The sequence below is a fragment of the Cyprinodon tularosa genome, unplaced genomic scaffold, assembly GCF_016077235.1.
Source record: "Cyprinodon tularosa strain WSP-4 unplaced genomic scaffold, ASM1607723v1 ctg345, whole genome shotgun sequence".
In the NCBI taxonomy this organism is placed as follows: domain Eukaryota; kingdom Metazoa; phylum Chordata; class Actinopteri; order Cyprinodontiformes; family Cyprinodontidae; genus Cyprinodon; species Cyprinodon tularosa.
The window spans coordinates 452,609-479,632 of NW_024039058.1; the positions used below are offsets into that span (position 1 = coordinate 452,609).

Sequence of the window (27,024 nt, forward strand, 5' to 3'; positions counted from 1 at the left end):
CAGACTTTCACAAGTTGCAGCTGTTATGTGTTGTTTTCTTTGGGTTATATAATTTACAGTTTAAAAACTCTGCCGTTTATAGGGCCCTATGATTTCCATGTTCAAGGAAACACAGATGGAATTGTGCAATTTAGCATATAAAAGGTATCTAGTGAAAAACGCAGAATCTTAGAGGATTTTCCCACTATTGAGGTATTTTGTCCACTGCCATCTCCTTTATCTGCTTTCAGCTGTTTTTGCAGGGCAGGCTCAGGTCGGCCATGTTGAAGAGGCAAGTACAAATACTGAAGTCCTCTAAAAAAAAAAAATTAACTTAGAGGGCAAAAGAGTTTTTTTTTTTTTCAAAGTTTTTTTTCTCTATTTTTCCTGCAATTTTTATCAGTAAAGCAATCGACCGGACACATATGAATCCATGTTGTGACCACTTACAGTCAGTCGTATCAGAAACTGGGATAAGCAGCTAGCTAGTGCGAGCCGGATGCCTGCAAGGTGTTAATCTACATCAGAACAAGCAGGGCATGAGATTGTTTAGGACATTACCTTTTTTTGTACCTTAAAAAAGACAGGTAAATATTACTGTAAATTTTTCACTGTTGGAAGAAGTAAAAACAACTGTGGATTCCTTTTTAAAAGACAAATTTAGACAGTGTTGTAGATTTTATTTCTTAAATATAAAGCACTTTTATGAAAGGAAACCTTCTTTTAATGTGAGATTAAATGTCTTGCTCATGAAAAGTATTTGTTTGTAAAAAAGGACAGTACATACTTTTAAGTATGTTGCTAAAACATCTAATATTCTGTTGAACCACATCAATTAGTTTTATTTGTTAAAAAAAAATTACATTTTTGGTTGTTTGTTAAATATTTTTTAGTCTCTTTATAATGGTGTAAAATCCAGCAAAATTCAGGAAAATACAAATGGAAAAAGTGAATTTTCGGGAAAAATAAAACTGATTTCATAGGGCTAGTCATCTTGCTTTGTACACATCCGTAAATGTTGCCTTTTTCTCCAAGACTCTGAGAGCTTTGTGTCATCAGAAATGATGCACTCATTGTCTGAGACACATGCATGCAGAGGAGATTTTCCCCCAAAAGAGTAGTTCTGTACAAACAAAACTCCCCTCAATCAACTACATATAAAATTGAGACCTTCTACTGTACTCCCCCAACATTAGAAAAATGACATTCTCCTGACTCATGGTTTCAGTTTTGACGTTTCTCAAGCTTAAAATGCTCGGAGCAGTAACATCCACACATTCACAGCCTCAGCGCCTGCAGCCCTGCGACACTGTACAATCCAGCATGCACCATGCCTCTGCAGTAGTCAAAGATGATTCCCGAGCCTTAGTGGGTAATATAGAATGAAGGGAATTCACCCCAAATAGAACAAAACTCCCCCTGAGGATAGGGAGAGGGAACAGTTTTTATTTGGTTACGGCTGAGACATGGCTCCAGCTCTCTCCTCTATCTGTAACCTTACTGCTGCAGCATAATAACAGTTTATGGATGATGGTACGGGGAGGTTGTCTGGAGTAATTTAATGAAGCTGAGGTTGTCGGTTTATCCGGTGAATGAAGCCAGATATGGCTCCATAGCCAAATAATTAGACTAGTCATGATATTTTTCACTTTATTATCCGAGTAGGGGAGCATTGTTTGTATTTATCATTATACTGTGAAGATAAATCATTTTTGTTTTTAAATTATTTGATTTCACTCATTAAGCTCTGGTTCCTGTTGGCAGCTCTCGATGAGAAGTCCCCCTTCCCTTTGACCTTGCTTCAGTCCCCTTCTTAACTTGTTTGCATCATAGAGGCCTGTTTTTTTTTTTTTTAACGGTGCCCTCATTGTATCTGCCTCTCTTCTGCCTGGCTCTAATTGGAATACAGCACTGACATTTATGCTCTTTCACTGTGACATGGTTGTCTTTCTACAGCCTATTAGTTGAGAATTATTTTTTTCAATTCACCAGTCCTGTTTGTGCTGCTCTGGGCTCTTTGTAGAAACAGTTCTGTTGTATTGTCCTTTGTCAATTATATACAATTATAATGAAGCCTTGGCATGAATAGGCTTTATCCAAAAGAAGCCACCAACAGCCTTCTTACGCATTTTCAAAGTATGAAATTTGGTGTTTACAAAAGTGTGAAATTTTTTCCCTGTCCCATTGTGTTTGTTTGTTTTCTGTCCATCAAACTGTCAATTCACCGAGCCGATGACGTCATACCAATAAAGGGCCAAAACAGCTGGCCAAATGATGGTATTTAAAAAAAAATGGGCCCTGTATTTAGAGCATATATTTAAGTACAAAGAGAATAAAATGGAGAAACAGAACTATTCTTTAGACTTTAGTTTTTACACAGTTTGTTACACTCTTTTAAGAACAAAATCTATAAAGTTAAAGCTCAGGGCAATGTGAAATCTTCAAAGCTCCTTCCATCAAGTCGCTGCAACTGATTAGTTGAAGTACTCCAACATTCAGGAGTGGGCAAACCTGGTCCTCAGGGACTCCTGATGTGCAGGTTTGTTTCTCTGCTCCAAAACTCCTGAGTGAAATGGATGTATTATCTCCCCTGCATGTGACAAAGTTCTGCGGGGGGTTGCTAATGACCCATTCATTGAAGTCAGACATGTTCAGTTAGAAAAAATTTCCAGAACAGTGAGGATATACACCCTTGAGGCTGGGATTTGCTCACCCTGAACTATCTGAAACTGACTTTATGAATCACCTTTTGGCTGAGCGTTGAGGGATTTCCACTCTGTATGTGTGAGAGCAGCTCTAGGAATTAACATTTTGTTGATTCAGCTCGAGAATGTGGATAGTAAGGAACTGAATAAGGAAGGCACAAACACATTTAACTCATAATTTAATAAATCCAGCAAAGGCCAGTAACATAATTCTGTTCTTTTGCAGCTCTGCCATGTCAAGCAACAAAGTATCAGAAAGATTTCTGCCTCTTAAATGCTGCCTTTTAGAGTTTTTATTCCAGAAACTCTCCTCTTGAAGACAGTAATTGATCCCTAAACATTTATTGATCCAGACAAATTTCCTTCCTCTTCTTTTGTCTCCATGTCAGTTTGCCCTCCATTTCTTACCCACATTTTGCCCTCCCGTCCCTCCTAGTTTTACTTAGGAGGGATCTAAGGACAATCTTGTGCCTTCTGTAATCTTCTCATGTTGGTCCTTTTAATTAGAGTGGCAAGAAAAAAATGGGCTGTGTATAAGAATTAAATTACAATGTAATTACAATTGCATTTGTCATATAAAGGGATTTAAAGAACTGTAACACAAGAATATCAAAGCTAGCTAAATAATCATTTATATTCATCCATAAACATGTTCAAATATGTATTCTAGATGAATGAAACACTCAAGTTTTGGCCACAATTGCAAAAGGTATGTTTGGGAGAAAAATCCATACATAGCCTGACACATGGTGCTGGGGACATCTTGCTTTGGGGATGTTGTTCTTCAAGGTAAACCTTAGTCTCAGTGAATTCGGAGGTGATAATAAACGGTTTCAAATATCAGTTTGTGATTTCATAAAACCTGCATGGTTCTAGTAGTTTGTAGAGGAGAAGCGTTATGTTTTAAGTGAACAAACGATGGCTTATACAGAAGAGTAGAGTCTTGAAGTGGGCCAGTCAGTCTCCAAACGGACTGACTGAAGCTCTATAGGCTCAGGAGATTCCTTCAGTCTTTTGCAAGAAAAACTACTTTATCATTTTTCCTAAATAAGATATGCAGTGCTGTTGGACCAAACAACTTATTTTATGGATATTTTATCTATCTCCATGTTGTAAATAAGTGAGGGGTGCCCCCTGAACTTGTTGGTATGGGCATAAGAACTAGTGTTCAGTGTTCTTTGAAATTCAATTCAGTTCAATTAAGTTTATTTATATGGCACCAATTCACAACACTTGTCATCTCAGGGCACTTTACAGAGACAATTTAACCAGATCATACAGCCAAATTTATTCAGTTTTCTATCTAAAGAAAACCAGTTGATTGCATCGACTCAGTTGACTCAGCCAGTCTCGGTCAGAGAAACAGGACTAGACTGAAAAACAGGCCAAGCTCCAACATCTATAAACAACGGTGTTTATGGCAGCAGCACAGCTGACATGATGAAAAAGGGTCCCTATGTCCTCCAGCATTCTAATCATATAGTTGCATAACCTGATCCACTCTAACTATAAGCTTTATCAAAATGGAAAGTTTTGAGCCTACCCAGAAATTGTAAATAAGTACTTGGAATATATGCTTGTCATGCAGTTGTTCAAGGTGAAGTGTCTGCCTGTTTGTGTCAGTGTGCATGATAGCTTTGTATTTACTGATTGCAAGTTTTATCTGTGTTGAGAGCAGCGGTAGTAGGCCTGTTTGAGTGAAGTGGTGTTTGTATGAGCTGCTGTCACTCACATTTTAATATTTCATTGAGCTCATGGTCCTGTTTCTGCCATGTGACTGAAAGAACAAAAGCAGAGTAAACAAACTGAAAGCAACCGCTTTGATGTGTTTAACTGTGTCCAATAGACTATTTTTACTGTTTAGAGTGGAAAATTCAATACGCCTTAAGTTTTAATATTTTGTCACTGACCGCTATGAACCTAAGTATATCTTTTTAGAAGCTTACACAATAGAACAACCCAAGTTAGTGAATTGTGAAGAAAGAAGAGTGATTTCAGTCAGAAAATATTCAATAAAAATCTAAATTGTTGCATGCTTTTATGATGACCACCATTAAAGGTTTATTTGTACATGTTTTTTCTGAGACTCTCCCTATAACTTTAGCACCAACATCTCTGCTGTGTTCTTGGTGCTCTGCGCACAAGTAGCATTAATTAAAAAAGTGACTCGGGAATACACTTCATATTTTTATTTGGAGCACTGCATATTGTACTTTTGTGTCTTTCTTTCTCTCAAATCAGATCTGCAGCTGCTTTTCATAGCTATCAACCTTTAAAAGTGCAATTTGAGTTGTTTCTCCCCTTCTAACTTTCTCTCTTCTTCTCAACCCCCCCTTTCCCTCCCCACCCCTCAATCTGTATTCAGGAGAAGAACAAGGACAAAGACAAACGATTCCGTCCTCTGTATGACATCCCATACATGTTTGAGGCCCGGGAGTTCCTCAGGAAGAAGCTCATTGGGAAAAAGGTAAGAACCACTCACTGATTTTAAAGCTCCAATTTTATTTTTTATTTTTCACTCTCCGGTAAATGAATGACTGATTTCTTTTTATCGCGCTTTTGGAATTCTGTAATAGTTGTAGATAAAAATATGCAATTTGACTGTAAGTGCTCCCTGCACCTTTCTCATTGACAGACAAATGTATTTCAGAGCTGGATATCTATTTCCTCTGTGTCTGCGTGTGAATACTAAGTGCTCATGGAAGATGTCCTGGGGCTTAGTGTTGGCCTGGATGCACCCTTTAAACAAGCAGTGTTGATTTCCCCCTCTTGTGTATATTGATCTACTTGGTTTGTACACTTGGGGGGCTGCTGTGATTTACTCACATCTGACCTGTTAGAGCTTAGCAGAGGGTTAAACGCTCTTCTAGATGCATAGCAGGATTTTAGATTTCCAGCTTAGCTTTTCTTCTAGTGTGTATGCCACAACTGAATGCAAGCTGATTGTGGAAACAGAAATACAAAAAAAACAACTTGTTTGGAAATGATACAACTTTGGGGGTAGGTTGAGTTTATGACTCTGGATAAATTGTTTTTTTTACTTTTGCCAAAAACAGACGGCATGTATCATGAGAACAAGAAGTGCATAAAGATTAGTGTAGAAATAAAGTTTGTATTGATGGAAAACTGCCAAGATGGTCTTTGCGATCACAATAAAATCTCATAAATGTAAAACATCAAATTTTTTTGAAGCAGAAAGAAAACAAATGGAACAGTTTTAAAGTTGAATATGTATTTTAGTTTGACTGAGAATGTACAATACCAGCATATTGATGACTGATCTCCAACAACCCTGATAGTAGATGGAGCAAGCAGTTCACTCACACTTTCATAACAGTACAACCGAGGCTGTTAAACAAAAACAGGCACCCACTCAAAGTCAAAAGCCAGAAGAGTTCCTTCTGGCTCTCTGTATGGGAGTGAGATTCATATCCCTGTCCCAGCTTCTCATCACAGACATTTTAATCCTCCTCATTAATGTTTTTTTAATGACAGAAAATTCAGCCCTGAGCTGGTTTACATCAACTGAAGCGAAAATAATGATTTTGTTTGTTAGGTTTGTGTTCCAAAAATAATAGAGTACATGCAGTAGAAACTTGGAAACTGAAGCCATGCTTTGGTGCGAGTAGATCTGCCAGAACTGAATTACAACAGTATTCATGTTGGCTTCTTTTATGATCATCTTAAACACTACAAGAAAAACTTGCACATTTATTTAGACTTGATTTCAGAAATCTTCAGCTTTAAAGTACTTTTTAAAAGCAAAAGCATCCAGCTTTGAACAGATACAGTAAATATTGTTAGCAATAGGCTCAATACTTGTGCTCTGAGGTTTAGCATTTTCAAATTAGCTGTACGTTCATGTATAATTTGTTATTCGTCTCCATATATCTTGCTTTGACTTGCAAGCTGCTAAAGTTAACTTGGCTTAATTGTTCCTGCGCTCTAAGAAAAGCCTCAAGGAAATTGCTGTTTGTGTTGTTTATTGTAGTGGGAGCTCTGCATAATTGTTTGCATTGAAAAGAGTTAACTCCTTAAGTGTGTTGGCTTGTTTTCACTGGAGTGAGTCAGTGGGTCTGTTTGCATTGTATATTGGAATGCATCAAACCACATTGGAACAATTCAGAGCTTGTTTATATATACAAGCACACCTTGTGTCTGTAGAGATTTCTATCAGCTTAGAAAGGAGATTGTTATGTCTTAATGTAAAACAGCTTGAATGTTAATGCAGCTCTTACCCCTGAATTATATGTTTTAAACTGAATTAGAGCAGCAGAACTCGGACACCATGCTGACGAGAAATTTGCATGCTCTCAATCTAGAAATGTGCTTTTCTTCTATAAATCTTCTCACTTCTTATTTGCCTTATTTCTATCATTATTACAACCCTGCAGTTAATTTACAGGCACTAAAAGTTGGGTTATATTTTTTGTTTCTTTATAAAAAAGGTTCAAATTTGATTAACTTCACATTTCCTTCAAAAAAGTGTGACGTCAACGCTATCCAGTATTAACACATTATACTGTATAGTTTGTAATTATTTGTGTATAGAAATGTTAGTAATTAAATTGAAACCCATGTTGAAAGGGTAAAATTATTACTCCCATGTCACAGGAACACAACTGCACTATGAGAACAAGAAAAAAAGATTGCATAGACGGGCTCCCCACAAGGTCTGCAATCAGCCAGCAAATAACAAACACACAAACATCCCAGTTATGCTGTCATAGCAACTGCTAAAAAGTTAGCGATGCCAGCATGAATTGTAACTCAAGCTTCTTTTGAAATTTTCTGATTCTTAACCAAAAGTCGAAGCTTAGAAGTAAAGGCCTTCAGCCGTATGCATCTCTTTGTAATGTAGTCTAAATTAAAAACCACATTTGGGGCACAGAGATACTGGATTAAATGATGATTCACTGATTCATAATATGAGGTATTTTAGATTCTCTATATTTCTAAATAAATGTAAATCCCTTTATTGTCCCACAATTGGGAAATCTCTGCATTTTGACCCATCGCCTTGGGGAGCAGTGGGCCGCCATTGTGTGGCGCCTGGGGAGCAGTGTGGGCTTAATAACTTCAAGGAAGCCACATTATTTTTTGATAAATCCTAAAAATGTCCTTCCCAGCATTACTGTTACCCACTCAGGTTACATTAGGCTCAAACTTTAGGCTTTGTTATTTAAAATGAAAAGAAAGGGAAATGTTTTAAAGTAAAAACTGGAAACATTTTAGCAGTTTGGCTGTTTAACTAGCTTCTTATCAGGCATGAGAAACTATTTGAGATGTAATTACTTTGATCCTTTTGCAGCAAAAATAATGAGGTTCTAATTTTCTTTAGTTTAAACCGGTTAAAAGTTGGTGTTTACTTTTAATTTCTAAAGGAATTTTACATAATTGTGTGAAGCATTGAAGTAGAATCAGGAAATATTTGGCTTATAAGGGTCTGAATTTTGATATATTCAGGTTTCCCTGCAGGGCTTAAAATTTTATATTTCAATTTTAGGTTTCAGCTATGCCACAATTTACTATACATACTGTCTTACAATACAGTACATTCATTTTAAATGCACCTTTAAAGCTAACTCAAGTATTAGTTTTACACAGAGAGCAATACATGATGCAGCACTTCAAATGATTTTAATGATTCAGAAACCTCAAAAGTTTCTGAAGATTCAAGCTCTCCTGCATGCATATCTCTATATGTTGCTCCACATTTGATTAATATTGATGCTTGATCTTCCAAGTATGCTGGTGTTTTTTTTTTCCTGTTTGAAGTCGGGTTCAAGTGGAGAGCTGTCCATTTTCCAGCGGCACTGCTTCCTCCCTTCTTACGCTGCAAGATCAATAAAAGGAAGGGGCTCTGGGAAGTTGCTTCTCTTCTATTCCTTTTTGTTGCCAAGATACAAGACTAAAGCTCTGATTTAAACCTTCTGTCACCATATATCATTTTTTTTTTGAAAATAATTTAACAAGTCTGGAAAAAGCTGTGGGCTTTAGCTGCCTTGGCAACAAGAATGATTTAGTTTGGATAAAATGAAATCTCTGTTGTGAATGTTTGAAAGTTCGGTACTCGAGCATGAAGTCTTTCATAATGATCTGTTGCACCTTGGCCTTGATAGCTTGTCATTTTGAATGCGGCATACCCTGTTGTGTGCAGGAACATGTTGCATGTCAACAAACAGAACAATTTAGTTGACCCACTTACTTTATTGTCAGATTCTTTTGAGAGTCTAAGCTATTTGAAAGAAGGTCCAGGCTTTTATGTATCAGTAATGAAATTAATAACAGTCTGTGGCTTTATCTGAATCTACATCATAAATGTTCAAAAACAGATGCCAGATGAACAGTCATGCTGTGTGAGAACACTGTGGACTTACGCTAGCATGTCTCATAGCTGTTGTGATTGGGGATTTCATAAGCCTAGATTTATTTTTACATTTGATTTAAAAGACAGGTGACAGAAATGTAGTAAAGCTAATTGGCAATGTTCAACTAGCAAACATTCTCATTTGAAGCCTGGTAGCTGTGTCAGAACACAAGCATGTCATGATGTAAGAAATGGGCATATTTTTCACCTACAAAACCTTCTCTGACATGATTGAGCAATAACTGCCACTCCCAGTGATCTAAATCTTAAAGCCCAACTGCAACTGGTGATTTAGGGGAATGGAGCTATGCTAAATTCCTTTTTTTCTATGAAAGCACCCCATTTCTTTATTCACAAGGGGAGCTTTGTGCATTTTTTTTTTATAAAGAATATCTAATATCAATTTTCAGAGGGCTTTTATTTTCATTTTTTGGCAGGAGAACTCTATAGTTAATTGCTTTGTGAACAACAAAGGTGGCTCACATCTGGACTGGTCTTTGAAAGGAGCTTTAGGGTAAATGTAGTGTTATCATTCCAACAATTTTTCCATATTATTACTAAATTAAGTCCTAATTTCCAGTAATTTCATAGCTAATAAAGATTGTTTTCTGACATTCTGCCTTTTACCATCATAAAAAGAAAAACTTTTATGTCCAAAATCCTCTTCTAAGTTATCATTTTACAAAAAAAAAAAAAAAATGCAGTGAGGCATCACCTTATTTCCCTTTTCTCCCTGTCAGTCCAGCTCTGTCTGTCTCAGGCTTTCTTATATCCATCCCCACCCGCATTGAAATGGCAGCGCTTGCATGGTGACATAATCCCAAAAAGCTAGATTTGGCTAACTTTCTAAGTAGTGCTTCTTGCACGCCTGGGTCTCAGCTTCATCAGGAAAAAAAGTCAAATGGAAATGTTGCATTAAGCCACTTATCAGGGTTGAGCACATTTGGATAATCCTGCATGCTCAAAGTGGCTCCTGTTATGCAGCTGCTTGTGTAGCACTGTTAGCAACAGAATTTTTTGCCTTTTTATTGGCGGGCATATAAGTGAGTGAATGTCTTATGTGTGGTTGGGTATTTGATATAGAGTGGGTGAAAGTAAGAGCAGGTTCAAAGGAGAAGTTGAGATCTTGGTTCAAGCACATTCAGATAGTTAGTTACAATTTATAATCTATTTAAACTGACCCGTTATATTTCTGTAAAGATTCATGTTTTCAAGTGATGGCAATAAAGATAAGACTCTATACTATACTGTAAATAACAAAAAAAATAATAATTGAACTTTATTGATCTCACATTGGAGAAATTTATCTCTGCTTTTAACCCATCTCCTTGGGGAGCAGTGGGCTGCCATCATGCGGTGCCCAGGGGTTAAGGGTCTTGCTCAGAGAGCCAGAGTTACAGTCTGTGGGAGTGGGTTTCAAACTCAACCTCAGGATTCCAAGCTCTATGCCCTAACCACTAGGCTGCCATTCCTCCTAAAGTGGTCATCTTGGAGGTGAGTTTGGGGTGTCTCAGGTTAGAATACTGCCCTGACCTAGTTTTACAGAGGAAGGGATGATGGCTTGCTTCAATGTGTCACACGACAAGATCCGCTTCAGTTCCTTAAAATAAAACACATCTCCCTACATTTGGCCTTTTCCAAACCATTACACTCCTACCAGCATGCTTGACTGTAGGAAAGACACACTTGACTTGGTAACCCTTAGCCTGGTTGATGCCAAACTTGCTCTTATTAGACCAGGGGACTGGTTCCAGTCTTTAGTTTGCTTTTCCTCATCAGACTGTGTGGAAGATTTGGCAATCTTCTTACAGCAGTCTCATCTTTATAACCTGCAGTGTTCATTATGGGATGAACACCCGCTCGCCATGCACACCTGAGACCTTGTACTGCTAACGAGGTGCATGACATAGAGGAAAAATAGTTAATTGGACACAACTGAAATTTTAACTTCTCAGTGTATTCACTTTTGTCAATTAGTAACTTTGACTAATGGCTTTGCATCTCATCAAAGTATTATACCATATGCTGCCAACAAGTATTGAGTCACACCAAATCAATAAATTTGGATGCTCCAATTCAAATCTACTATTCCTGTTTGGATATATGGTGTCAACATTCTGCCAAAATTGCACACAGGTAATAAATACTCCTTTAAGTAGCTTTACTTCATACAGACGCTCATTGACTCTTTCTAACGCAAATGCTCTTTCTCTGTGCACATGTGGTTTGATTTCCACATGTGCACAGCGTCTCTGCTCCTCGCGTGTGGATCCATTTCTGCTCACTGCTGTCAATTTTTGTCAGTTTGAAGGCGTTCGCTACCAGACAAAGCAACCTGCCTTTAATTGGTTACAAGAAATCCCTCAAGTTAACGAGCGTTCCCATTTCCAGTTTGAGTTTGCAGAAATTATCAGGCTATTTGACAGAACTTTTTTTTGTAGTTGACTTATAATCCTCTTTAACCGACATCCTACAGCCAATCCGAATCTAATATTCATCCAGACCATCTTATATTTATTGACTTTGCTTACCAACTTTTGAAGAGAAGTGGATAGCATGAAGTTGCTTTGCTAGTAGGAAGACAATTACAGCTTAAAGAGGCAGTATTTCCTGAAAAGTAGCCAATCACAGAGTTGGTTTTTTTGGATGCATTCAAAGTGACAAAAGTTGATCTGAGCGTGCAGAGATGGGTCCACATGCAAGCATTATAGAATCTATAGGTGCATAAAAAGTTAACCACAATTTCACGAAAGGAACATGCACCCGTGTCTTTGTGTGTATTTGGCACAGAACATTCAATGTGTCCATGGATAGTAGTTTACATGTGTGCATTTTCAATAAAACTGCTCATTTAAATATTTATTACAAGTGACTTTTGGGAGAATTCTGACTCAATATAGAAAAACTCCAATTCACTGGTCTGCACAGTCCTGATTTCAACCTGATAGAACAGCTTTGGAATTAAGAAAAGCAGAGTCTGTAATATGGGTTGACGTTTTTATGTATGTATATAGGTAGAAATTTCTTCAGGGTTGTTCCATGAAAGGATGTGACAAATATGTATAAAAATATCTGAGACGTACTTACTTAATACACTGCAGATAAAGCTAAATTTTTTGTCCCTCCATTCATCAGTTCCCTGCAAAGCATCTCATATATTTCCAGAATCAGAGCTGCTGTTCTATTAGATAATACAAATACTGATTATAACCTTCTAAAAAGCAGCATGAACTGCTCACATTCTAATATTCTCTTATCAGGATTATTTATCAGTATTATTTTTACACGTCAGTCTCTCTTTCATGTTTGCCCTGTTTTTTTATTGTCTCATGCTATAGTTTGGTCATATTGGGTTGCATGTTATGGTGCCGGTTGGTGAGAAGCATTGATGTTTAAATCCACTATTTATTTAGATTTTCCAACATGCTCCTCATGACGCTTCCACTATAGCAGTTCCTACATATATGCATACATACGTCTTTCTTCTCTCCTACCTTCTGATCTGTCGCCATATATTTTCTGCTGTGAGTCATATCAGTTAAATGGGTTGGGTACATTGAAATTAGTCTGCGCCATACGTCTTCGTGTTTATGTTGCCATATCTGTTAGAAAGGTAAATAGAATGGAAGATAAAGCTGTGTGATCATAGTTCAATAGAATTTGTTGGAGACGTTTGCTTATTTTAGTTGCTGCAAATCTTAACCTCCCACATTTTTCAGGGTAAGCAGCCTTTCTCTCTGTTCCTGTCTGGGAAAACCACTCATTCTGAGCTCATGCTGGGTTGGAGTACTGTTAATCACGACGTGGCACATGTTCCCTTTTCATATCAAAGCTTTGTACAAGTTGTCATGTAGTACGACCCAGTTAACTGGTAAATCTAAAAAAAAAAAAAAAAAAGCTGGGACAGAAGTCTAATTTTTAAAGGCTTAAAATCAGAGACTGAAGCAGATTTTACATCCCCAGATTTACTAAAACTTTGATTTGCTGATACAAATTATATAGATATAGAATTTAACTAATTTAAAGGAAGACAAACAATTGTTTAAATATTACCCTGTTACTGCATATATATATATGAGATAACATGATTTGCACATAAAATAATAATAGTTGTAATCATCAGTCTTTTGTAAACAAAAAACGTTTGGCCCTATCCTTAACTGAGCGTTTTAAACACAGGATCATGGCTAGGAATTAAACGCTTGAAAGAAAACTGACCAAAGCGGCTGAAAATGTACTCAGTTTTTAAGGTGTTTATCTAGGTTGGCTTTTGGTATTTCGCTACTGTACCAATTTAACAAAATATGCCCAACGACAAGATCTAATTCCCTTTAGCAGACTTAATGAACAGCACAAATGCCATCATAGAGAATTCAGTTTCCTTTCCTTTTTTTTTTTTTTTTTTTTTTTTTAAATCGAGCTGCACACCATGTTCCCTCGAACGTTCGTCTCTTCCTCACCTTAACTCAAAATGGTTCTAGTGTTATACCTGTATTTTCTTTTTTAAATGTAGTGGTTGCTGGAGTGTTATTGAACTGTGTCCAGACTACAAATGTAGTCTCAGAAAAACTATAATTTTAATTTTAATTTTATTTATTTTTTCTTGAATAGATATTGGCTAAAACTTACACCTCTTGGTAGATCCTTTTGTCCATTCTGTTGTCATGCCATGATATTATGATTTATCTAATAAATCGTTTTTTATTTTTTAAATTGAGACTATTGTAACATTGTAACCAAGTTGGCCATATTGAACTCAACAGGTGTTCAGGTCAAAAAAAAAAAGAAGAAAAAATTATATATATATATATATATATATATATATATATATATATATATATATATATATATATATATATATATATATATATATATATATATATATCTCTATAGATATAGATATATATCTATATATAGATATATATCTATATATAGATATATATCTATAGATATATATCTATAGATATATATCTATATATATATATATATATATATATATATATATATATATATATATATATATATATATATATATATATATATATATAATTTTTTCTTTTTTTTTTCTTTTGACCTGAACACCTGTTGAGTTCAATATGGCCAACTTGGTATACCACCAGATTTCTTGTAGTCTCCATAGTCCCATTTTAATTGGTAATGTATAAATCCCCAAATGAATGCTTTCAATTTTCAACAGATTGGATACATGGCTCAGAATGTGATTTTTCGTTCATGTAGACATGTTGTATACATGATTCCTTTGGCACAGTAAACCAAATATTCCCATGCTTTTCGTCACCTCAGCAGAACAAACACATTTAGTCTCACACCTCTACTGCTGTTCTTATCACTACACCAGCTCTCTGATCCATTCACTGGCTTTCCCCTTTCTATTTGCCTCTCTTCTGGGGGGTTCTAATGGATGGATTTCCCTTATCCAGAGATCTGTTAGATGGCCTGTGGAAAATGGAACTAGAACCTTCCTAATCTAATCTGTTGGTAGTAGTTTATATGTTTCATCCTTACCCAAAATGGTTTCTTTTAAGTTTTTATTTTTTATTTTTGTGAAATCTTTAGTTTCTTTTTCCATTTTATTGTCATTGTTTCTGCACTTTGTAGTTTGTATCCAGCATTGCTTGTTGTCTTTGGGTTTTGTGAACGGTTCTCGCACTTCTTACTCTTTGGTTAATAAAAGAAAACTGCTACTGTTTGTAGAATTGGGAGAAACGGCAACTCTCTCTACCTTCAGTCCAGTTAAAAACCCACCTTGATAGTTATTTTCATCTACACAGGTGGACAAAATTGTTTGTATTGTTTAAATAAAGAAAAACCTTTAATGGTCATAGAAATAACTAGAATTTGACAAAAGTATTAATGAATAAAATTCAATGATATTGAACAAATGAAAGTCAGATATTACTTTTCAACAATGCTTCCACAAAAGACGTAAAAAATACACTTATGGAACTGGCCTGGACAAAAGTGATGGTACCCCAAGGAAAGATTGAAAATAAAAAGACCAAAGAGAAATGTTAAATTAAGTTGTCAGCTACTCACAGGTGTCAGTCAGTGCGCCTATAAATGGGGATAGAGATGGTCACTGTGCTGTTTCATGATATGGTGTGTACCACACTCAACATGGACCAAAATAATCAAAGGGAAGAGTTGCCTCAGGAGATGAGAAAGAAAATTATAGACCAGAAATATAAAGACTACCTTCTTTTAAGCTAATATTATTGTGACTACAGTTGCACATATAGGAGCCATTGATCTGTAGTCAACCCCCCTGGATGTGGCTGCAGGAAGAAAATAGATAATCAGACTGATTATATGAATGGTAACAAAAGAGCCCAGAAAAAACTTCCAAAGAGATAAAAGGTGAACTTGAAGCTCAAGGAACATCAGCATCAATTTATAAGCAAAAGTGGACTTAATGGGAGATGACCAAGGAGGACCCCGTTGTTGAATCATAAAAAAGCCAGCCGAATTACATGTTATGAAGCCACAAAGCCTCTAGGAGGATTCCTCTGGAAAGACACAAATTTGGCTTTATGAAAAGGTACCTCAGCTCCATGTTCACAGTTATAAAAAAAAAAAAAAAAAAAAAAAAAAAAGGCATATCAATAAAAGAACACTGTCCATACTGTGAAACATAGAAGAGGCTCTGTTATGATCTGGGGCTGCCTTGCTTCATCTGGCATAGGGTATCTTTAATCTCTGCAGGGTATAATGAAAACTCAATACTTATCAAGGGATTCTAGGGAGAAATGTGCTGCCCAGTGTCAGAGAGCTTGGTCACATGTTAAGGATTTTCGAGAAGGATAATGACCCAAAATGCATAACTCAAAACCTCAAGAATGGCAAAGAGGAAAACATTGGATTATCCTATCAAGCATCTTTGGAAGGAGCAGAAACATGTTTTCTGGAACATGAGACAACTGGAGCTGTTTGCTCATGGGGAGTGGACCTAAACGGGAGCAGAAACCTCGTTGTTTACTTCAGGAATCGTTTGATTGCAGTGATTCTCTCAAAAGGTTGCGCAACAAAACATTAAGTGTACCATTTCTTTCAGGCCTTATTCATGAGTTTATTTTTAAAATCATTGTGTTGATGCATGGTCGAAAAGCCACGTCTGGCTTTAATTGGTTCATTTCCAGACAATGTGCATTTTGTCATATTAAATCTATTTCAGTGACCATTGTGGGTTTTTCTTTTTTTTAAACAAAGGGTAACAATGACTTTGTTTACGTGTATTTGAATTACTACTTCTGCTGTGAGGACTATAGTGAACTGTGACAAGCTATCGTCTCTTCCGCTGTTTTCATTGGGATAACGTCCTTATTTGAAGCCACTCTTCCCCCAAGGTATGGGAATTCTTCCCTTCTCCATTACTTGTCATTTTTATGTCCCTTCATTGCACTTTGAAATGGGGAAAGAAAAAAAAAAATCTACCCTTCATTGTGTCTCTTTCACATTCTCACTGGGAGGAGCTAAGGGTTCCAGAAGAGAAACTAGCAAGTTGTCCTAATGAAAAGCTCCCCTGGAGTCCTTATAATGTCCCTCCTCCTCAGAAATTGCTAATGGTTCTTTAGCAAACAGCCCTCTACAACTTCCTTCTTCTCTTCCTCGCTTCCCAATGTCCTCATCTTGTCAATCTATTGACAGGATGCCTTTACTCTTTCATGTCCCTGTAATGGGCCTGTACTAGTTGTCCGTGCCAAACTTAATGACGCTCTGATGCAGAGCTAGAATCCACTTTTTTTTTTCTTCCTCCGAACATCACACTTGTCTGACACAGTTTATATGCAGCTCCTAAACAGTCGATTGTGTGTGCCAGTGTGCCTGCAATCCCCTCCTATTAGCGCTGTCTACATGTGTTTGGCCCATAATGCTGGCTTCCCCTGTCACATGCCTGTGGAGATATGCACATGCACACAGCTGATTGACAACAGTGTATCTTCAGGGTGAGTGGGTTGGAGTCTATCCCCAGGGAGCTTTGTTAGGAACGTGTTGTGTTGGGTCATTTGGGTTCCACTGCTGTGTGTGTGTGTTGTCCTAAACACCCACAGTGTGTTAATACTACTCCTCTGGGGAGTTTTACAATGCTACCTGATGTGATTCACACTGACTGGGGGTGACCTTGAGAAGTGGGACAAACAAAAAAGGGACCCACATGCAAGGAGAGATCACTCCCCACACTAATTATTGTCGTAACGGATGCCACTCTTGGTGACTGTCTATTTATTGATTCTTTTTTGTTTCCTCACAGGTCAACGTGACAGTGGACTACATCAGGGCTGCCACCGGTCCTGGAGAAGGAACGCCCGCTTTCTCAGAGCGCACCTGTGCAACCGTGACAATTGGAGGGATGTAAGTGTTAATTCAATTTACCAAAATGAGTAAAATGCTTTTCTACATGTGGGAGTTTGTTACAAATGCTGTGCCCTGGAAAGGGAACGGCGGATGTCATCAATCATGACATGCTTTAATGGTCCCACAGCATGATGCTGCCATAATGGAGGTTAGGCAATGAGATCAATCTCTTGTCTTAGTTTTCCACTGAGTGTTTTAATTAGATTTTGAAAAGAAAACAACAAAATCTGCTTTTCTTTTGACCCTATCATCATCTCAAATAATTAGCAGGACTTGTTGCCTTTCATTTAGATTGATTCATCTGTGGGATGTACGGAGTGTTTTGGAAACTATCCTGTTATAAGCTTCTCCACAACCTCCTCCCTGACCTTTCTGGTGGGGTCATGTGTTACCACTAATGCTGTTGGTTTGCAAATATTTCCTAACAAACCTCTTTTATATTTATTTTATTTAGAGATATCTGGTTTCTGCATACAAAGACACAATTTTGGTTCTAACTTGAATAAATGTGGATTAGTTTATGGCCTATTAATACTTTTGCAGAGCACATCCAGGATTAGATTATCCAGCATTTTATGTTGACTCTATCAACACGTTTCATTTTACTACCCTAATTTCATCTGATGAAATACAACAGGATCATTTTAAAAGCTTTGAATTTGTAGCTTGTTAATCAGAGCTGAAGCTGCTGCTTTGTTCAGAAAAGGGTCACCTCAGTGCAAGCAATTATATTCTATCTGCAAGCCGGTCTTTGAAGGCATTCGGTTTATCAGTTTGTAATTTTTCTCTCTCTCCAGAAGATCACGGATAAAACGCTTTTCAGAGGTTGAAATTTAATCAAAACCAGCGCAGAGCTTTAATGCCACATTGCTGAATATGAGGCCTCAGAAGTCTGTTTTCCCTCAATAGAACGTTTGAAAACGACGCTTGTCGTGTGTTTTTTTTGTTTTGTTTTCCCCTCTAATTGTATCATTCAAGTCATAAACCAGCATCAAACACACACACACACAGAAACACAGATTTCTCCCTATCATCTAACCAGCTGTCTCAAATGTGACTGGTCTGCACAGAGGTCAGGATTTGCTATTGTAAGCATTCAATTAGACTCCTCCATCAGTTGGACTACAGCATGCTGGGAGCCTGTTGGTTGACAGCTGGCGTTGTCCCCATGAAAGCTACAGTCAGGGGATGAGCAGGGGAGACAGATGGAAACTGGTGTTTGGAGTAGAGCTGATTGTAACAAAAAATAATATTTGGATTATTTTCATCCAATATTCCAGTTGTTTTCTTTGCACTTTCCATAAGCATGTAGGTGTTTAACTCAAGAGTTTCAGCTTTTTCATGACCTTGAAAGCTTTCTTGTCCAGAGTTTTATTGTTGCAGGATTATACTGTGTGGAAAAACTGAATGAATCTAGCTGCAACTCTCTTCCCTCCTCTGTTGGGGCTGGAGTGAGATATTAAATGTCTTACTCTTTTTAAATGTAGTGTAACCAAAATTGAGGGCCTGTGCAATTTGAAAATGTTCGTTTTTATAATTGCAATTATTTTGCAGATGCATTTAACCCTAGTTTGGAGGTATATAATTTAAATTTGAGCTTATGGTACTCTATTTGTTGTTTGTATAAAGAAGGTAAGCTTTGTAAAGGTAGCTTAAAGGTATAAGAAATAATTTTAGTTTTCATTTATTGCTTCAGTAAATGAATACAAAATAGAAGAATACTTGGCGGCCCAAATTATTTATAGGCTTCCAGAACAATGAAACTCACCCATTGTTAGCAGCCCTGCCATCCAACATGCTCACAATTAAAGACACATCTGTTCATCGTGCAGCAAGGTGCTCCATGTGACTTTTTTTTCTCCTGCTAATTTCAAGTACAATAACGAAGCAAAAACAAACCGGATCAATCAGCTCATTCTCTGATTTGGTGGCTGCAGCATCCAGTGCTGATTGTGAAAGATTTAGTTTAATGAATGATAACAAAACAGCAACCAGAAAGCTCTTAAAGTCGCATATTTGGACGTAAAGACAGACGTGAAAAATGTATAGAATTTAAGTCAATTTGTTCATATTCTTGTGATATTTATTAATTATTTATGGGTATTAATCATAAAACGCTTGAACTATTACATATTTTAAGTGCAAACGCAAACAATATATAATTGAAGGGTTACAGGTAGAGACAGAGATACAGGAATTTATACCGTAGCACAAGCTTTACACATTTCACTCTGCAAAAGGGGGAATGTTTTAATGTGAACATAAAGTTATGTCTGAAAGGTGTAATGTCTCATTTATCTCCAGAGCAGGACTCTCCCCCTGGCCAAAGCAGGACTCTTACATATAGCATACTACACATGTCATGAACAGCAATTTCTTTGATTTAATATTGGTGTGTTGCCACATCCTATCAGATATTGCTCACAGTAATCCTCAGTGTACTCAGGCGGCTTGTGTGTATGCCAAGAAAGAGCCATATTGATTGTGATCACGTACTTTTTTTTTTTCTTTTGTACATCGTTACAGAAAGTAAAAAAATATGTAGATTAATCACACTTATTTCAAGCCTTAATTTCTTCTAAAGTTAATGATTATGGCTTACAGATAAAGAAAACCCAAAATTGAGTGTCTGAAAAGTTAAATACTGAAAAACTTGTCTAACACTCTTATCAGTTAATTAACTCAACACACCTGCTAAGGTTTGCAAGGCCTCTAAAGTGTCTCTGTCTGGTTTGGTTGGCTAAATCAGGTGTTTTTTTAACCCTGGTTCTTAAGGCACTCTGCCCTTCATGTTTTAGATGTTTCTCTTCAACACAACTAATTCAGATGATTGCATTTCAGCAGAGCCTGTTAATCAATCTAAAAATGCTGGGCAGTGTGCCTTACCGATGAAGACTCAAAAACACCATCATGAGGAGAACTGCTTAATTGTCCAGTAGATGGAAGACTACACTTTACTCGAAGAGGGTACGCCATAAAATGGCACTGCGGTCTGTATCTGAGCATATCCACAGAAAGTTGAGTGACAGGAGAAAGTGTGGTAGGAAAAGGCCCCCCACCAACCGGGATAACAAAGACAAAAGCCCCATTATTACTACCCTCTGAAAACAGATCTGTTCCGAGTTCGGACCTCGCTTGGATCAGTTAACCGTGTTGAGCTCAGTTCTTTACGTCCGTTTACGCATTACACTAGCACGGTTCCTCGCCTCCTAGTGACGATTTACGGTACTACTGCTCTCTAGTAGGAAAACTTTGTGATTATGTTTTGTTCCGTCCAACACCTGGATAACATTTTCTTCCCAAATTGCAATAAGAGCCTTAGTCTCGGCGTCATCCCAGGTTGCAACACGCTCTTTTGAAGCCATTTTAATGAATGTAGTGTTTAGAAAATGTTTATTGTTTACAGTTCTTCTGTTTTTTTGGCTGTTGGCAAACGTCTTACTGATGTACATTACTTCCAAACTGACAGTAAGCTGACAGTAAATGGGAAAAGATGCGGTCCGATCATGTGCTCTTTATCAGAGAACCGAAACACAACTGAACCGTGCCGAGCCCTACTGTTAAACTAGTACTACTTTAGTGTGGTTTGGTTCAGGCTGGCACGGTCAAGTTCGGTTTGCATGCCATTTACACTCAACAGTTATCTTGGTTATTATGCTCCGACCGCTCTCAGCAAGATTTCAAAAGGGTAGTGTAAATGGGGCTTATAAATCATTAAATGTAGAATTCAGGGGAGCTTAACAAACAAGAAGTTCATGCTGGAGTTGAGGCTTCAAAAGCAAAAACTTACTGATGAATCAAACACGGCGATATAATGTGTCATTCTTTGTGTCAAGTCGCTCTCAAACTAGACTGTCAGAAACATTTTACCTGAGGATTATTTTAAAGGCACTAATCCTTGTCACCTGAAATCATGTGTGAAGTTTCCACAATCAGTGATCTGGCGGTGCTGACCCACTGTGCTTTCTAAAGTCCACTCATTGCAGCAATCTAACAAGAAATTGTTGAACACATTCTCCTCCCTCTGACAAGCTATATGAAAATAGTGATGTCCCTCTCCAGTAGGGCATGCCCCCAATCTATTCTATCAATGATATCACAATGATCATTTAAGCAATAATATTGTCAAATTTACTTTAAACAATGGTTTGAAACATTTTACTTAATTCTGAAATGAATCAAGATGACGTTCTGAAATGAGTGACAAAAAGCGTTTAACTTAGATGCTTTATTTAACTTCATATACCCCAGAACTGTGGAATATGTCTTTTATTATAATGTGAAAAATAATCTCATATTGGCCCAAATCCATGTCTAAAGTACAGTTATTGTAGTAAATTACCACTGTGACTGTATTAGCTATCACAGTTTACTCAGTCTCATATTAAATAGAAACCTGTGATTGAATATAATTGATCTTCAAATTACACAAAATGTAGTAATTGGTGACAGCAAGTTTTGAAATTGCATAGGTCAGACATTTTTATAGCTTTCTGGTTTTCTGAAGTGGTAAAACAGTTTATCTAGCAATATTTTTTTGACTTTAAAATGTTAATATCTTAACTGCCTGCCTTTTTTCTGTAAACCTTATTCCTCATATGTTTGGGAACATGCAGTCCGAACATTTGCTTACCACTTGTTGAAAAGGACACCGCCTGCTGATTCTATTTGTTATGTCTTATGAAATGGAGCGTTAAAGTGTACTGTCCCCCCCTTTTTTTTTTCTTCCAGTAACATAGCTGAAGCTCTTGTCAGTAAAGGCCTCGCCACAGTCATCAGATACAGACAGGATGATGACCAGCGCTCCTCCCACTATGATGAGCTGCTCGCTGCAGAGGCACGGTGAGAAACTCCTCTCTCTCACACTTTGTGTTCCTTTATAATTGTTTGTGTCTGGAAATATGGATTAAATGCAGCATCACCCACCGACATGAGCCACCTTGCACATATGTTTTAAATTAACTTGATAAATTAGCCTTTAGGAAGTGATTGACAATGTAATGACCCTTAACGTTTTCTCTTTTATTTTGCTAAGGTCACCACCTTGTTAGCTATTTAAATTTATTTCAAGTGTCAAAATAATTACTGTCCATAAGGGTGGTGAATCACTTCCTGAGGAAATATGTTACTACTCTTGCCCATATTAACGACCCCTTTATATTATTTTCTTCTCTTCCTTTTAAGGGTTTTCCTTTCTTGTTTCTTTTTGTATGCTTGGGCACACATACACCAACCCAGGCGCCAGACGTTAAATCAGAGTCTCTCTTTACTCAGGCCCTATGAATATAATTATGTGGAGGTGCAGTGGAGAGATTTAGTACAAGCTTTATTACTCTGCCATAGATTAAGATCTGCTTGCTGTAGGTAGAGCAGATGCAGCTGCAACCTTATTTTTTTTAATGGCATTAACTCGTTCTCTTCACTGTCTTTCACACAGTGTCACCGACCATCTGCCCTTATTTCTTCTCCTGCCCATTCCTGCCATCTCTGCTCTTTTTGTACATGTCCTTGTTTCTTCTCCTTTGCCGCTTTCTGTTTTGTCCTTTTACGGCCTTGCTCTTCTGGGTCTCCTTTCCCTCATTTCTTTTTGTCACTTTTCCATCTCTCTTTGCTTCCTTTCCCTCTCTCTCTCTCTGTCCCTAGTGGGGTCCTATAAGAGATGATGAGCGGTTTCTGTCTATCGCCTCAGTTATATTTTTAGCCCCCATTGCATAAAGCTAGTGGCCCACAGCCTTCAAGGAACCTCCCCCTGGCTATTAAAATGCACATCTTTACGGTACAAGCTAACATAAATGTAGATGGCTCATCTTAGCTGCTGTTGTCTGTCCAAGTGACCCCTTGCAGAGCAGGAACTTTAAGTTGTCTTCATTACATATAATGAACTGGGCTTTTTTTCCATCAAAGAAGACCCTAAGCCATCTCAGACGATAGATGATGTCTCTCCATTTCCCTTTTCACCTTTATGGGCCAGGCTCCCATTAGGATTATTTTATTACTCTGGTCTCTTTTTTTCATGTTAACCCCAAGCTTTTATTGGTGGAAAAAATTGGGTCCTTTTTTTTTCATTGCACAGGTGCTTTTCATTTATTCAATTAATCTCAATTTATAAAGGCAAAAAACACATTGATTGAATATTTATAGAGTTTCTAAGCATTTTATTGAGATTTTATCTTCTAGTTCATGAAAACCTACAGATCTCAGCTTCACAATAAAATTAGACTTGTACAAAACCATCCATTTTTAAAGATATTTTAAATTCAGTGATGTTTTGGCTTCAGTTAGACGCCATATAAGGAGGGTTGGAGTTTTGAGCGCTATATCCAAGCATACCAACTGTGGTTTAGGGGATGGAAATGTGTGTTTGGTGAAATTGTTTTATAAAAAGTATAAATTCTAATTGGAATCTGTTTAACAGGATGATAAAATTTCGTATTCTATGACCAGACTAAATAAACAGTTTGATTAAATGATCTTTAAAGATGCTTCTTTATTGAACGTTAAAAGGATAATTCAAATTTGTTGGTGAGTGCTGATGTCTATTTCAGTGATGCGATGTGTGACTTTAACCCATCCCTTAGGAAGCAGCCTGGAGCACCTGGGGAACTATTTAGGGCTAATAGCCTGGTGGCTGACTGTAGGGTTTGAACTGGGTGCTGATTTCTGCAGAACCTCCATCCCTCTGCTCTGAACATGAAGCTAAAACTCCCATAATGCTAGTTTAGATGTATTATTATAAAAATATGCATGAATGAATGGATGGATTGATTTTTAATGGCGTTATTGTTTGCATGCAGGGCCATCAAGAACGGAAAGGGGCTGCACAGCAAAAAGGAGGTCCCCATCCACAGAGTGGCTGATATCTCAGGGGTATGCATCTTTTTAACATTTTTTTTATAATGCATGTTTATTCATCCTACGCTAGGAAATAAGATGGTTTACATGATGTGGATAATAGGATGAGCATTCATGTGCTGTGGCTATAATTGGAATTAAATAGTTTTAAATGTGGAGTCATTTGCACATAAACAACATAACTCTTAAAAGATACGTTAGGGCCTGTAATTCTGAGAAAATGATCTATAATCATTGACTCATCCTCAGTGGCCTCTAAAAATAAACATCATTAATAGAGGCATCTCGGTCCTTGCCTGTTTACGTGTGCTCAGGGGCTTGATTGAGGCGTCATTTGGCTAATGAAGCCTGATTGGAAGGGCTCATCACACGAACATTATTGTGGGAAATTCATAAAACCATGCAGTAAAGGTTGAATGGTGAGCTGTTTTTTGTTCATATGCTCAACCCAGGTTTTTTTTTTATAAATTTTTGTGCAGTTCCATTTTTTCTCTAATGCTTACAGAATGATTAAGTAACAGAATAATTTAATTGTATCTTACAAAATGAAGAGCATTTGAATAGATTAGTTCTTTAGTTTCTGCTGAAGGAGAAATTTGGAGTAAAGTAAAGAATTTAATTTTCGATATTCTCTTTTTCAGAGTAAAGAAGCAGACAAAAGTGTATAATATTTTTTGGACTCTAATCTTGGGTGTTTGGGGAATTTATACAAATATGCAAAAAATAAAAGGAAACTTTGAAGTTTGCTGGTATCTACTCCCTAGAGCCTAAAGTTCTTTGTGTGGTTTTAAAAGTGGGTCTTATTAGAGCATGTAATAGTAAAATAAAATCCCTTAATTTTCTAATTTTCACATAACTAAATGTTTGAAATAACTGTACAATCTTGGGTAAACATGCATTATGTATGAAGTGAAAGTGCTCTGTTGTGTTAAACTTATATTTAATTTGATTTTAAAATGTCAAATTTCCAGCAAAGAAAACAAAGAAAAACATGCAGTTATTTGTCAATAACATGTCAAACATGTTTATCTCATTTATCTCATTCAAGGTTTAGCTGTTATAAACCCAACACAAGCAGAGAGAAATGAAAGGGTGACTGGTCCAAATTAGGCAAAGGTTAGAGGGCAAACTCCACTCCAGCAGCCAGCGGAGTCTGCAGCCTGCTGCCGCTGTGAGCTTTCAGCTCTGCTGCCCTGAAAACCCAGAGAACGGGTTTCAAACTCGGGTTATTTCTGATAAATTGACTGAGTAGCAGACATTTCTGAGCCCAACTTTACTGCTTAAACTCTTTTTTAAGATGAATATCTATATAAAAAAGAAAATTAAAGTCACCTTTTGTAGTCACCACAGCTGCTGGGGGAGCAATGCACTGTGGGATATCTTGCTGCTTACTACCTCTCCCCTATAATAATTCTGGGGTAATCTAAAAAGACCTACCTGCAGGCCAGGCCCTTCTTCCACGACCCCAGAAAAGTCAAAATAACCTCCGTGAAATTGTATTGAAATGTGGCCGAGGTTGTCAAAAGTTCCAGGCGCTTATAGAGATATTTTGTGATGCTCTTTGTATCTCCGACATGTTCTACAGCACTCTGAAGCTACAATACATTTTTACTTATTAGCCCTTGGCTGTCACTGGGTTCAGGTCAGTACCATTATGCTACTGCAAAACCCTCCCTTAACTCCTTTGTCTTCAGTAGGACATGCTTGATCTGCAGCACAGTTTGGTTTGTTGCCAGAATGTGTGGATCTGCTCTCTCACACACACACACCAGTTGTTTGGCAAGGCTAATGTTAACATTTTTTAAAGCATTAAAAGGACAAAAATAACACTGTTGCTCACCAGCCCCAAAATACTTTCCCCTTCCCTCTAAATTCATGCACACACACACGCATGCATATAGCACTACACAGACAGAGCTGTCCCTGTCAGAAATACACACTTCTATACGTCAGCATCCTTTGCTAAAGGTCTGTTGAAAGAGATTATGCACGTTGAGTGTGATGCAGTCACAAATAGTGCAGAGATAGGTTTATAAATGTATACTGTAGGAGATGCACAGAGGTGGTGGGAGGAGAATGGATAAGGCACTTGACTCACCTCGTGCCTCTAAAGGTTGCATAATGAGGTCCTCTTCTTTCACTTGTCTCTCCCTTTTTCTGAACCAAGTTAGGCTGCACAGCCCACACATGCTGCAGGTGTGGTAAATGTTTGTGTGAACTGGAGTGTCATCTCCCACTCGAGGGGTTATTTTGGAATGCAGTGGGTGGAGTTCAGGTGGAACATCTTATGGCTTTAGTATATACCCTCACTAACACATTCCCATTTGAAGCGCGCTGATGATTTTCTTTTTATTTTGTTTTTAGTAAATATGTTGCTTTGAGCTGTATTTCACTCCCCGGTGGAAAGATGGGATGAGAGAAAATATTGATAAATTTAGTTTTGGAAACACTTTGAGCTCTCAGTAATTTACTTTAGAAAATGGTTAGCTTTTGTTTTGTTTTGTTTTTTTTGCTTTGGTTCCGACTTTGTGTCTGAGCCTTTGTTCCTACTCCTGTGTCCATGCTGGCTCATCCAAACACAACACTGGTGCATGACTCACCGGTCTGTTGTGCCTACATGCCTGGAGTAGGTTCACATTAAATTATTTTTTTATCGTTTATGAATCTTCTTTGGCTTCTGCAGCACTAGTGCTCCCTGAATACACGATTTAGCTCAGATTATAATTTTTGGCCCAAGTACACCAA

The 27,024-nt window shown here is 37.4% G+C and overlaps 1 protein-coding gene across 1 annotated transcript in view; it reads left to right on the top strand.

Annotated features, from left to right (window-relative positions):
* The window catches only part of snd1 (staphylococcal nuclease and tudor domain containing 1), a 229,952-nt gene that overhangs the window by 34,241 nt on the left and 168,687 nt on the right, over positions 1-27,024 (top strand). Inside the window, exons 11-14 of the mRNA XM_038294784.1 lie at positions 5,050-5,151; positions 17,324-17,424; positions 22,159-22,269; positions 24,222-24,294. Of these exons, the coding sequence (XP_038150712.1) occupies positions 5,050-5,151; positions 17,324-17,424; positions 22,159-22,269; positions 24,222-24,294 (387 nt within the window). The remainder of the gene's footprint in view (positions 1-5,049; positions 5,152-17,323; positions 17,425-22,158; positions 22,270-24,221; positions 24,295-27,024) is intronic.